Source organism: Apium graveolens, chromosome 2 (assembly GCF_009905375.1).
Source record: "Apium graveolens cultivar Ventura chromosome 2, ASM990537v1, whole genome shotgun sequence".
NCBI lineage: Eukaryota > Viridiplantae > Streptophyta > Magnoliopsida > Apiales > Apiaceae > Apium > Apium graveolens.
Window position 1 is genome coordinate 4,468,092 of NC_133648.1, and position 13,964 is coordinate 4,482,055.

The following is a 13,964-nucleotide window of genomic DNA, read 5'->3' on the forward strand; positions in this document are numbered from 1 at the left end:
AGTGCAATTGCAATAAGAGGGAAGAAATTGTCGTCTATTTGACTATTTTAGAACCAAATATTGAGCTACTTCATGCTAGGGATTTGGATGATGCTTAGGGATTTGGATGATGCTAAAGGAGGACTGTTAGTTCATTACATAGATATAACGATTTTCTTTATGCATATCTATATATTGTATTCTCGTTGACACTGTTTTTCCCCGTGTAGGAGAAATTTAAAGTCTGCAAACTCTTTGGGGCTCCAGTTGTGTTCGTATTTGTACGAGCTTCAGGATGTAGTGAATTTCTATCCAGATTACAGTATTATCATTTAGTTGCAAGTTGGACTATTGATAAGTTTGAGGTAGTTTACATTCCAATGAATGAATCTGATAAGGAATTCACTCTGGTGGTAGTGACTTTTGGATCTTTTGGACATTATTTTGATCAAGGAATTACTTATAGCAACAGTTACGACGCAGCACTTGAGCTGTTTTTGAAGACCTTTCCATTTAAGTACGACAACGAGAAGGAAAACTTTGAAAGTGTATTTAGGACAACCCGTCCTATATCTTTTCCATTGAACAGTGAAAGTGAGAAAGAAGACGGATGAATAGTTTACGCCCCGTTTCGTTAATTCCTGTTTTTAGTTTTTTATGCAATTTCAAATATGCTTGTCATAGAAATTTAAAATTTTGAGCCCAATAAAATATTTTCAATGTTAAGGGCCCATTTGTTGTTAATTCTAGAAAATTTATTTAAAAAGATACTCTAAAAGACATATAAGCTGATTATTCAAAAAAAAATAATCTTTAAATTTCTATAATAAATACGGTAGGGGCCAGAAAATTTATTCTTTTAACGAAATTGTTGATCGGTTCAGATTAAATATACATAGTCTGTGGAGAACTGGGGATGGAAAAATTAATTATTTGAAGAAATTTCTCCTTTACCAAATATTCAATAATTGAGTTTTTGCTAGAATACCAAATCTAACCCCAAATTTGGGTGCCAAGCAAATTATAAATGTGAGTTCAAGCAGATTACACGAGAACAAAACAGGGGAACAAATATTTTATATAAAACAGTGGGCTTCTCTATGTTGTAAAGCACCTGTTACTCAGCAACAGCCAAAATTTCAAGAGTACAGCCTAATACTTGCCAAATTTTCATAAATGCATACACCTCTACATGCACAAAAACGTTTGTATAACTGTTGGTATCTTCGGAATAGAGTTCATTACTAAATATTACTACTCTCTCTCAATCCTTGCTTTCTATTTAAACCCGAGTTCAAGAACTCTGAATTTCTTGATTGTTTTAAGGTGCAGTTATGGGGAATTGTTGTCTACCGTTGATTAGACACTTTGGCAATGATGAAGATGCATTGGAAAGTTTACCATTGCATAGTGAAGGTAATTGGAGTCATGGGATATTAAGGCACAATTCTCTTTCTACGTATACTTCCTTTCCAAACTATTCGCCTTCTTGGAATAAAGAGAATCGAAAGAAAAAGGCTCTGTATGCTTTCCGCGGGTGTCATCCTGGCATTGGAAGAATTCCTAAAGGTGGTGAGGCTGAGCTGATTGCAGCAGGGTGGCCTTCATGGATGGTTGAAGATGCCAGTGAAGCTATAAGGGAATGGATTCCACGAAAATTAAAGTTTTTTCAGAGATTACGACAAGTATACTCCTATCCTTGCTTGTTTTCTATTTAATTAAGTTTATTTTGTTATCTCTTAATATTTAAAGGTGAGATCTTGCGAGAGCCTAATGGTTAAACTCTTAGTATACGCATATGTGTGTCTGAGTCTAAAAAATTATTTTATTGGCCTTTATTTATATTATTGAATAAAATTTCTTACATCAATAAATCATTTATCCCATTCTGGTGAAACTGTTGATTAGCAATCAGCTCACAGTACGATACGAGACTCGAACCCGAGTCCCTCCCTAAACCGAGCTCTGATACCATGTTAAGTAACCAGTCACACTAAAACCTTAAGGTCATAGAGGAAGGCCCGAACAGGATCTTATATTCTTTAATGGATGCATATGTAAATGAGTATATAAATTTTTGTTATTGGCCTTTATTTACAAAATAATTAAAATTTCTTACGTAGCTAACTCTGAACCGGTTGATCCCTTCAAATCATTAGATCATGTGTCCCTTTCACCGGTAAAACTGTTGATTAGCAATCAGCTCTCTGTATATATGTAATTCAGTACATCGTCAACTTGTCTCCTCATAATTAGTAATGTTTTACTGTCATTATGGATGGTTTTTTTGTAGTATTTCCTTGAGTAGCTGATTCAAAATCTTGGTTGACTGACTTAATTTCTCTTTGCAGATTGGTGAAGGCAGCCATGTTTATCAGGCACTTGATCTCGAGAATCAGAGAATCGTTGTATTAAAGAAGATCAGAGTCAACATTTTGGAACCTGAAACCATTCGCTTCATGTCCAGAGAGATTAGAATTCTACGCAGTCTACACCATCCTAACATTATAAAATTGGAAGGTGTAGTTGTATCAGAGTTTTCATACAGTTTGTACCTTCTGCTGGAGTACATGGAACATGATCTTGCAGGGCTTGGTTCCACTGGCCTCAAGTTTACCGAAGCTCAGGTACTCATACAACGTATTTTACACTTTTCTATGCAAAAATAATAATATTTAGGAAAAAGTAATACATTTTTCTCTTAATGTGAAATCACATTTTCTCAAGTATCTTCATGCTTTGTGATACGCAATTTAAGATATTGTTGTACATAGAAGTGTACTTGGGACTGTGATTCATTGAGATGCAAGTGTAAGATTTTTTTTATCTTTATATATAAAAAAAATCAACCTTTTGCAGGTCAAATCTTACATGAAGCAAATTTTATGCGGACTTAACTACTGCCACCGTCAGGGGATTCTGCATCATGATATCAAAGGTTTCCAACCTTCTCTGACAGGCTCCAACATTCTGCTTGATGGCAATGGGCACTTAAAAATTGCAGACTTCGGGTTGGGAAACTTTTACAATCCGCAAAAAGTTCGCCCTCTGTCAACTAGTGTCATTACTCTTTGGTACCGAGCACCTGAGTTATTACTTGGCGCCACTTGCTACAGTGGTGCTATAGATTTATGGAGTGCTGGTTGTGTTCTTGGTGAATTGTATACAGGAGAACCTATCTTCCAAGGGACAACGGAGGTATACATGATTTGTTAATGTGTTACAGAAGTATAAACATGTATTGGCTACTAGAAAGATACATAACTGAAAAAAGTTTGCTCTTACAGTCTATAGAAATATAAGGCAATGCCTGATACTATAACTTCTAAGGGAAGTAGTCCTTCACTTTTGGAATATACATTATGACCTCTTGAATGCAAACCATACCTTAATTTTTTTTGCGGGAGTCTGTATGCACATTTCGCAGGATAATAAATTAGGGAGACAGTTATTTTATTTCAAGCCAGGGTGAGGAAAAAGAAGGGTGACGCATTGCGCGTAGGCCAAATATTATTTCTACATTTTCCTGCCATAGCCAGAAAGTAATGCACCCAATGAAAGAGTTGGCCAGCATGACCTAGTTCATTTACTACATCAATTTTTCTATTACAATTGAATGATGAAGTTGCTATATTTCTGTCGATTAGGTGGATCAGCTGCTTAGAATATTCATGATCTGTGTCTCACCTTCAGAGCACTACTGGAGAAAATTGAAATGGTATCCTGCAGACATCATTGATCCTCAAAAACATTTTAGAAGACGTGTTGCAGAAAATTTCAAAGCCTTTCCTGCACCAGCACTAGCACTGCTTGAGTCCCTTCTATCCATAGACCCTTCAGCTCGAAAGTCTGCAGTTGATGCTTTGAATAGTGAGGTACTAAGTAGTTCTGCGAAGTTATATAATATTTTCTTATTATAGACTCTGAGAATTTTTTTTCTTTCCTAAAAGTATTTTCTCTTGCAGTCCATCAACTCTGTAATTTTCTGCCTGTTATTATATTTAATATGCATTTGAACCCTTTGCTTTTTCCTTGTTGAGCTACCTATTGATGCACAACCTGGTTTTTATTGCAGTTCTTTTTGTCAGAACCTCTTCCAAGTAAACCTGAAGAGTTACCAGAGTAAAATACTAGTCAATATTGTAAATGAAACACTACCTGAATATGAGTGCCCGGATACCACGTAAAGTTAGGTTCCTGTGATATTTGATCGTACTCCCAGTATCATGCCTAAATGAAATTCAGCCAGTGCACAACTCCCATTCGCCAGCCACACTTGCCTATTGTAACAAATCCAAGTCAGTGAACCACTGCTTCAACAGCTTTAAAAAGTTGAGATGGGTGAAACTTACTGGTCCAGCATGAATCGCTTTCCTAACTGTTTCATCATTCAGCCATGAAGTTGCAACTTCATCATCCTGAGTTTTATGTTTCTACAGCTGTCATAGCCATTGAACTTTTATCATGTCCCTCGATAGGCGTGAGCTGATTTATCTTAGCTAGAGAAATGTTTAATATTATAATGTACAATCCTATTGGAACTTGTAGAGAAGCCGCTGGAGGGAACAAGGGTAACATATATGATGTCAAAGGGGAAGGGACATCTAGATCTAGAGCCATTCCAGCTCTTCGTGTTAACGCAGAATTATACCGCTCAATGCTGGTAAGTTTTTCTTACTAAGAATAAATCTTTTGTACCTGGTTCGTACATTATTCATTGAGTTGGTAATTAATTTGAATGCAGACGGAAAGGGTTGAGGTAAAGTTCAAGCCTTCTAGCGTTGAAGCTGCTTCTGGAATTCCAAATGAAATTAGAGGTCCTGGGGAGTGATGGGACTTTTCACAAATGAGCATCAAATTCTGGAGCGTGGGCTTAGGTCACCGAGTTGTCCGAGAAAAGTTTGGTAAAGATGTTGATGGCATTCCCGGGACATCAGCTTGAGCTGACTTATCCACAGCCATAAGCAGAATATTTCCTACATGTATGTTGTACATGGATTTGCTCATCTCCTGTGTGTTTCCCAACAAGTATTCAAAATAACAGTACCATAAAACTCATGTAATACCCGGATCATGATATTTTCGATTATCTTCCTTGAAATTGTGATATTTTCTAAATTATTTCCTTTGTTTTGGATCTCAAAATTTGTATTCAATTATAAAAAAGGCATCTCCCAAATTTATTAAAAAAACAGTTCCTAAATAATATGTGATCTATCTCCCAATTTGGTATATCTAGTATCGTGCATTTGTTTAATAGGTAAATGCTTCTGTGGGAAGAAGTTGAGAAGATTCTAGTACTTACTTGATATAGTAAAAATTGTGCTTTATCTTCAGTTTTGAAAAAATAGGGAGGGGTACTTTATGAGAGGCTTAGATTGGTACAAGTGTTCTTTTTTCAACCTCTAATCACCTGCATCATTTCCCAAGTTTGCCAGCCAAAATTGTGCTGACATGGAACTTTTGATTGCTTAATATATTTGCGAAGTTTTGACAATTTACCGAAACAGTTAAAATACATATTGAGTGCTAAAAAATATATTTTAAATACTTAATTTAGTTTAAGAGCAATTTAGAATGTTACTACATTTGTAAATTGTAATATTATTATATAACTCTGTTTTTTAAGAAATGACAAGAGTCAAACACATGTCATGTGTCTGTTGCACATGCTCTTATGTATTATGCTCATGTATTTTCTTGCATACGTAAACAAACTGTTTTTATGCCTATATTTCTTGGTTAGATATAAGGAGATTTTTGGTGCGTGTGATGAAACGCGAGAAGAATAAATTCATGATCTAAGTAATGCATGATCATGCTACTACCCTCTTGAGAATGCAAGATGACATGATCATGTTATTGGACCGCATAATGATGGATTATTTACGTTATTTTTCGGTAAGCTTTTCAATATTCGTTTAAAGCATAATAAGTTTTTGTTATTTATGTCATTAGGTTTGTGTTGTTATGTCTAATGTACAATACTCTCTCTCAAGACTTGTAGGCAAGCAGCTGGGGTATGGGGAAATCAAGGGTGGCATGTGATGTAAGGAGCAAAACATCAAAATCTCATACCATTCCAGCACCCTGGCTAAGTGCAGAACTATACATGTCAATGCTAGCAAGTTTTTTTCAAATTGTTACATGTTTTGTTCTGGTTCTTTCTGTATGAAGTTGTTTCTCTAGAAATTTCATGAACTCGTCAACTTGTGAGTCCATGTACATGTACAGCGTAAACATGAGTAGGTTTATAGGTAAGCCTGTTGTCAATCCATAGAAGAAGATGCTAGCTAAGAGCAACTCCAACAATTTTGCCCCATAATTATCAAATAATTTTTTTATATTTTTTCCTTTTCAAATTATTTGTACACCTTTTCCTGAAAATACTTAGAGGGTGTATTCAATTGAGGTTTTAAAGATTTTTTTGGATTTTGAAAATCCTATTGTATTGAATTTGGATTCTAAAAAATCTTTTAAAATCTGATGGTACTCAACGGTTATTGAAAAAAGTCTTTTTAAAATCTAGGATTATTCAATTTAGATTTTAAAAAGTCCATTAAAATCTTGTGATGATCAATTTTGATTTAAAAAAATTCATTAAAATTGGTGCTATTCAAAAGTCCATGGATTGTATTTTATAAAATTGTAGATTTTGATTAGTGTATTTTATGTTTTCAGAAATCTTAACAAAATCCAAGAGATTTTGTTGGATTGTACAAATAAATACATACAATTAAAATCAGCCAAAATCAAAACAATCATTCAAAATTAATGGATTATTATAAATTATCTAAAATCTGAATTGGATTCACCCCTGAAACTCTGTTGGCATCCCAAAAAAATTTCACTAACTTGATGAAAAAATTCTAATAAAATAATTTATTGAACACTGAACCCAAAATTAATATCATAATTTATGAGATCACAACTTTTAACACACACCCCTCATTTTATTAATATGAGTGTCATGCCACATGACTTACAAAATTTGCATACCCAAATTTTTACAAAACCCATGTCAATCAAAACAGTGAGGTTAAGAAGTCATTTTTCATGAAACTCATTTCAACTCTCATGAATCACCAAGTAAGAGTAAGTTACACGAGGGAACAAAATTTTTGAAGTTATTTGGCAAATATATATTTTCATATAAGAAGCAAAGAGATAAATTTAAAGACCCATATGTATAATCATAGAGAATTGATTTATGAACATTTAAATAATTATTGCTTAAAAAATATTGTTTTCCTCGTTATGGTTTCTAAGAGAGTGATCGGCTGAATAGAAAATATAGTTCTATAATCTTTTTAAAAAAATTGTTTTGCTGAACAAAAATTTAAACATTCTATTTTAATTTAGAAAAAAAAAATTATATTCATCTTAACTCTCAAAACGATAACAATTGGCTGGGCCTGAGGGAGTACATAGTTAAATTACTAGCATAAAATTTGTAGAGCAGTAGATAAACATAGTAGTAATTCAAGGTTGTAACATGGATACGAGTTTAAATAATATTTTTTATAAATTCTAAAAATATAAACTAAAGTCCAAAATAAAGAAAATGAAGAATGTCATAAATTAATGAGAAAAATGCCCCTAATTACGTATTAGGGGAGTTACATGAGTACTAGTATATTTTAATGATAAAACAAGCTTATAACCCGTGCGAGTTTAAAATTTACCTTTTTATTTTCTAAAAATTATTTTTAAATATTTTTTATATAAATGTAAGTCCTGTTTCTGAGATGTTACAATATTGTTTTTATTATGATAGCTTGTTACAACAAATATGGACGTATTGAGAAATATACAGAAAAGGAATTGAATTTGTACAATATCTAATCATATTTTATCTACTGTTGTATCATTATATAATATTTTTTTATTTAAATAGTAGTAGAACAATGTAATTATTTTATATTTATGAATGATAATTTTTTAATCATATTCTACTTAGGATGGTATTAGAACATTGTATAGAAATTGGTGTTTTAATACTATTAGAACAATATAATAATTTTTTTATTTATGATTGTATTAATAATTTATTTATTTTAATAAGATGTAATGTTAACCGTCTATTTTTAATTATATATCAAGATTAACGATTGAGATTGTTTTGGCGGTACATCACCAAAATTTTGAATAAAAAGTCTCTTACACACATTATATATAAATTATATATAAAGGATATAATTAGGAGATTTTAATCAAGTTGTGTAATTACATATGTACCCTCGTGCATTAACATTAAAAAGCATTTCTACACTTAACTTAGGTGAATACGTATTTAGTAGAAGTTAAGTTCAAAAAAAATAATGTAGAAGCCAAGATTTTCTTCTATGATTCTGATATACTGAAGAGGTTAGGTATACCCTAACACTAACACTAAGTCTTAAGATCATTATTTATTATTTTTAATTTTTTTTTAGGAATTCAATATACAATTTTATTTTTTTATATTGTATTAAAATTTAAATTAATTTAACTTTTTAATACAAAATCTAACCAAAAAGTTGTATATCAATATGAAGATTCTAGAATTTTCTATAGAGTGAAACCGAGTATGTTTTGGCCATATACACTTATTTCAAATTGTCATGGGATACATTCATATATTATCATAAATTATGATACTAAAAACTCATTAATTTTATTTCAAGGGACCTACATGGGACCCACCTTTTTCCTTGCTGTATCCGCCCTGCCCTGATTTAAGTGCAAGTTTTAGAGTGAGATTACACGAGGGACATACCAGTGAGAACAAAGATTTTATATAAAATAATGGGCTTTTCTCCGTTTTAAAGCAGCTTTAGTGCCAAAATTTCATGATCACATAGTCTAATACTTGGCCAAAATTTAATTAATATATACACTTCAACATGCAAAAAAATTTGTATAAGTATTGAGATCTTCGAGATAGAGTTCATCACTGAATATTATTAACTCTTGATCCTTGTTTTCTTTCGAACCAGTGTTCAAGAACTCTGAATTATTGCTTGTACAACTCATTTTTCTTGATTATTTTAAGGTGCAGATATGGGGAATTGTTGTCTACCCTTACTTGGACACTATAACAGTGAAGAAGATGCAATGGAAAGTTTACCATTGCATAGTGAAGGTATATCGAGGCACAATTTTCTTCATAAGTATACTTCTTTTCCAGAATATTCGTCTTCCAGGAATAAGGAGAACAGAAAGAAAAAGGCCATTTCTTCTTTCCGCTGGTATCATCCTGGCATTGGAAGAATTCCAAAAGGTGGTGAGGCCGAGTTGATTGCAGCAGGGTGGCCTTCATGGATGGTTGAAGTTTCTGGTGAAGTTTTAAGGGGATGGATTCCCAGGAAATTAAAGTCTTTTGGGAGATTAAAACTAGTATACTCCTGTTCCTTCGTTGTTTTTCTATATTAATTAAGTTTATTTTGTCACCTCGTAATTTTTTTAACGCGATATCTTACAATAGCCTAATAGTTAAACTCTTAGTATATGCATATGTGTGTGTGTGATAATATAAATTGTTATTATCCTTTGTTTAAATAATTGAATAAGATTTCTTACATCATTAAATCATGGATCCCCTTCTCGTAAAACTCTTGATTAACAATCAGCTCTCCGTGTATATATATCCCCTTTTGATAAAACGGTTGATTAGAAGTCTTTGGAGATAAATGTAGACTTCTATGCCTTGCTTGTTTTTCTATATTAAAAAGTTTATTTTGTTATCTCTTAATATTTTAAGGTGATATCTATCCATGGAGCCTAATGAATGTTCGGATCTCTCTTATGTAACAAGCGGTCGTGTTAAACTTTTAGTAGGATATGTGTGTGAGTATATAAATTTATGTAATCGAACTTTATTTAAAAACTAAATAAAATTTCTAAGGTAGATAGTTCTGAACTAGTTGATCCCTTCAAATCATTAGATCATGTATCCCCTTTACTTTAGATCCCCTTTAGTGGTAAAGTGTTGATTAGCAATCAGCTCTCTCTGTATTTATGTAATTCAACACATCATCAACTTATCTCCTCATTATTAGTAATGTTTTACTTAAATTTAGAATCACAAAATTTAATATTGATTAAGCTTAAAATATTGAATATAACGTAGAATCTCATCTAAAATTGAAAATCAAGTGTAATATAGAAATCTAGTATAGAATCTTCTACGTACATTCGTAACAACGAAATTACGTGTTATGTTATATTTGATCTTATATATGATTCTATAGTGTTATTGGGTGTTCTTCTTGGAGCAATGGCCCCGTTTTACTGTCATCATGGATGTTTTTTTTAATTTTCTTGAGCAGCTGATTAAAAATCTTGGCTGAGTGATTTAATTTTTCTTTGCAGATCGGTGAAGGTACTTACAGCCATGTTTATCGGGCTTTTGATCTTGAAAAGCAGAAAATCGTTGCTTTAAAGAAGATCAGAGTCGACGATTTGGAACCTGGAACCATTCGCTTCGTGGCCAGAGCGATTAGGATTCAACGCAGTCTACACCATCCTAACATAATAAAATTGGAAGGTGTAGTTGCATCAGAGTCTTCATACAGTTTGTACCTTGTGCTGGAGTACATGGAACATGATCTTGCACGGCTTGCTTCCACTGGGCTGAAGTTTACAGAAGCTCAGGTACTCGTGCAAAGTTTGTGCAATAGTTAAATTTTTTATGCAAAATGATATTTAGGAATCAGTCAAGTTACAAATATTCTCTTAATGTAAATTCACATTTTCATAAATCTCCTCATGCTTGTTGACACACAGTTTAAGATAGTGTTGTACATAGAGGTGTATTTGGCACTATGATTCATTGAGATGTAGTGTAAGATTTTTTATTTTCTTTTATCTTGATACATATAATAAAACTCAACTTGTTGCAGGTCAAATCCTACATGAAGCAACTGCTCTGCGGACTTGACTACTGCCACCGTCAGGGCATCCTGCATGGAGATATAAAAGGTTCCAACCTTCTTCTACTATTTTTTTTAAATTTATTTTTGTTTTTTGCTAAGTAATTTCCTACCTCCTCTCGCAGGTTCCAAACTTCTGATTGACAATAACGGGAACCTAAAAATTGCCGACTTTGGTTTGGCCTACTTCGACAATCCGCAAGAAGTTTGCCCTCTGACGAATCGTGTCATTAGTCTTTGGTACCGAGCACCTGAGATATTACTTGGCGCCACTTGCTACAGTGATGCTGTAGATTTATGGAGTGCAGGTTGCCTTTTTGCTGAATTGTATGCTGGAGAACCAATTTTCCCGGGGACAACGGAGGTACATGATTTGCAAATGTGTTCTTACAGACAAATAAACATGTAATAACTACTTAAAAGATAAATAGCCGAAACACGTTTGTTCTTACGGTTTATAGTTTGATTACTTAGAATTAGTAGTCTACAATAGCAGCGTCTGAAATGTCAACTGCTTATAGTAATTTTTTTTGTACTATGAATTTTTCTACCTCTGATGATGGTGGATAAGGTAGAACAATTAAAACATTAAATTTCATTTCCACATATTGATAAATGTAGCATTAGAGTGGTGTGAGTTTATGTTTTCACATGCTTAAGGTAAGTAGTCCTTCACTTTTGGAATATACATTATAACAAAATAGTTCTTGAATGCAAACCTAACCTTTTCCTTTTTGCTTTTCTTCTTATTCTTTCACTCGAGTCTATCTGGAGCCTGTCTGCGCATTGTGCAGGATAATAAATTAGCGAGAAAATTATTTTATTTCAGGCCAGAGCAAAGGAAAATAAGGGCGACGCATTGCGCGTAGGCCAAATATTATGTTTACATTTTCCTGCCATGGCCAGACAGTAATCCACCCAATGAAAGACTTCTTTGTGGATGGCCAACTTCATTTATTCATTGTTTCTATTACTGCCTCAACTTTGCTGGTACAATTGAATGATAAAGTTGGTGTATTGCTGTCTATTAGGTGGACCAGCTGCGTCAGATATTCACACTTTGTGGCTCACCTTCAGAGGAATACTGGATAAAATTGAAGCAGTGTCCTGCAGAAATATGTGATCCTCAAAAACCTTTTAAAAGATGTGTTGCAGAAAAGTTCGAGAACTTACCTGCACCAGCATTAGCGCTGATTGAGACCCTGCTGTCAATAGAATCTTCAGCTCGAAAGTCTGCAATCAATGCTTTAAATAGTGAGGTACCATGTTGCGAATTTAGATTCATTTTCTTATTATAACTTCATTCTGAGAAATCTTGTTCTGCGTATTCTTGATTTAAGGGCCTTACAGATATCCATTAACATCCTCTAATAGGCTGTTCTTTCCTAAAAGTATTTTCTCCTGCTGTCCACCAGCTCTGTATTTTTCTGCCTATTATTCTATTTTTCCTTGTAATATATGCATTAGAACCCTTTGCTTTTTCCTTGCTGAGCTACCTATTAATACAACTTGGTTTTATTGCAGTTTTTTTTGTCAGAACGACTTCCAAGTGAACCTGAAGAGTTTCCAGAGTTTCCTCCAAGCAAAGAGTTAAATGGTCAAGCTCGAGATGAAGCAAGAAGGTTTATAATGTGAAATAATCAGTCTTCATATGTGTATCCATGTGTGTGTGTGTCTGTGTCACATCCTTATTCTTCCTCTAGAATTGTATGTTTCTACAGCTGTTGTAGACATTCACTTTTTGTCATGCCGTTAGGTGTGAGCTGATTTATCTTGGCTAGAAAAATGTTTTATGTTGCTATAATGTACAATACTGTTGGAACTTGTAGAGAAGCGGCTGGAGAAAACAAGGGTAACATATATGATGACAAAGGGAAAGGGACGTCTAGATCTAGAGCCATTCCAGCTCTTCGTCTTAACGGAGAACTATACCACTCAATGCTGGTAAGTTTTGTTTATTAATAATAAATCTTTTGTACCTGGTTCCTACATTGATCCAATCTTTACATTTAGTTCATTAAGTTGGTAATTAATTTGTATGCAGACGGAAAGGGTTGAGGTAAAGTTCAAGTCTTCTACCGTTGAAGCTGCTTCTGGAATTCCAAATGAAATTAGTGGTCCTGGGGAGTGATAGCCGATGGGACTCTTTACAAATTAGCATCAAATTCTGGAGCTTGAGCTTAGGTCACAGAGCTGTCCGAGAAAAGTTTGGTAAAGATGTGGATGGCATTCCCAGGACATCAGCTTGAGCTTACTATCCTGATCCACAGCCATAAGCAACATATTTCCTACATGTATGTTTTACATAAATTTGCTGATCTCCTGTGTGTTTCCAAACAAATATTCGAAATGACTATACCATAAAATTCATGTAATACCTGGATCATGATATTTTCGATTGTCTTCCTTAAAATTGTGATATTTCTAAATTATTTCCTCTTTTTGGATCTCAAAATTGTATTCGTATATAAAATGGCAGATCCCAAATTTATTAACAAAATTGTTGCTAAATAATATGTGATCTATCTTAATTCCTGGATTATACCGAGTATGACCAATTACCACTGTTGTCATGTGAAAATTTATTTTGGTATCCAATTTGGTAATTCTAGCATCGAGTGTTCATTTATTAGTTAATTGAGCTCACCATGCTTTTTTGGGAAGAAGTTCAGAAGATCCTAGTACTTCCTTCATATAGTATCCTGTTCCCTTTTGTTTAATTACAAGAAATGTTTTAACTGGTTCCCAAGTACAGTTGTCTCTGTGAATTTGCAGAGAGAATTTAAGAGGAAGCCTGGTGTGTGAAATTGATGGGAACTACTAGTTTTGTAGTCTTGCAGTTACTGAAAAAACTAGAGTTTCCAAAACAAGCGATAAATAGGTTAGATTCTGGACACTTTTCACTTTACACTCTAGTCCAGACTACTATAGTCTGTGTTTCATGTGGATTTGGAGTGATTGTGTTACTCTTTTGACTCTATATATCAGTTGGAAAAAATTGTGTTTAATCTTTAGTTTTGGAAAAATACGGAGGGGGTACTTTATGAGAGGCTTAGATTCGTACAATTGTTC

General features: G+C 33.5%; 2 protein-coding genes across 2 annotated transcripts; both read left to right on the forward strand.

Annotated features, from left to right (window-relative positions):
- The first annotated feature begins 1,231 nt into the window (after window positions 1-1,231).
- Window positions 1,232-5,149, forward strand: LOC141705690 (putative serine/threonine-protein kinase At1g09600). Its single transcript, XM_074508578.1, has 6 exons — window positions 1,232-1,664; window positions 2,331-2,606; window positions 2,839-3,177; window positions 3,627-3,854; window positions 4,055-4,642; window positions 4,724-5,149. The coding sequence occupies exons 1-5, from the start codon at window positions 1,314-1,316 to the stop codon at window positions 4,103-4,105; spliced, it is 1,245 nt and encodes a 414-aa protein (XP_074364679.1). The 5' UTR covers window positions 1,232-1,313; the 3' UTR covers window positions 4,106-4,642; window positions 4,724-5,149.
- Window positions 5,150-9,021: 3,872 nt separating this feature from the next.
- LOC141684598 (putative serine/threonine-protein kinase At1g09600) lies at window positions 9,022-13,263 on the forward strand. Its single transcript, XM_074489653.1, has 8 exons — window positions 9,022-9,357; window positions 10,324-10,614; window positions 10,863-10,941; window positions 11,018-11,256; window positions 11,924-12,151; window positions 12,417-12,514; window positions 12,722-12,836; window positions 12,937-13,263. Exons 1-8 carry the CDS (start codon window positions 9,022-9,024, stop codon window positions 13,021-13,023), a joined length of 1,473 nt encoding a protein of 490 aa, XP_074345754.1. The 3' UTR covers window positions 13,024-13,263.
- Window positions 13,264-13,964: the final 701 nt, after the last annotated feature.

What these genes read in the sequence shown, in the direction of transcription:
- LOC141705690 (XM_074508578.1), top strand. Translation starts at nt 1,314, where the DNA reads ATGGGGAATTGTTGTCTACCGTTGATTAGACACTTTGGCAATGATGAA. An exon ending in TCAAGTTTACCGAAGCTCAG is followed by an intron (nt 2,607 to 2,838) that starts GTACTCATACAA and finishes AACCTTTTGCAG; the next exon opens with GTCAAATCTTACATGAAGCA. An exon ending in TCTTCCAAGGGACAACGGAG is followed by an intron (nt 3,178 to 3,626) that starts GTATACATGATT and finishes TCTGTCGATTAG; the next exon opens with GTGGATCAGCTGCTTAGAAT.
- LOC141684598 (XM_074489653.1), top strand. Translation starts at nt 9,022, where the DNA reads ATGGGGAATTGTTGTCTACCCTTACTTGGACACTATAACAGTGAAGAA. An exon ending in CTTTTGGGAGATTAAAACTA is followed by an intron (nt 9,358 to 10,323) that starts GTATACTCCTGT and finishes TGATTTAATTTT; the next exon opens with TCTTTGCAGATCGGTGAAGG. An exon ending in TGAAGTTTACAGAAGCTCAG is followed by an intron (nt 10,615 to 10,862) that starts GTACTCGTGCAA and finishes AACTTGTTGCAG; the next exon opens with GTCAAATCCTACATGAAGCA.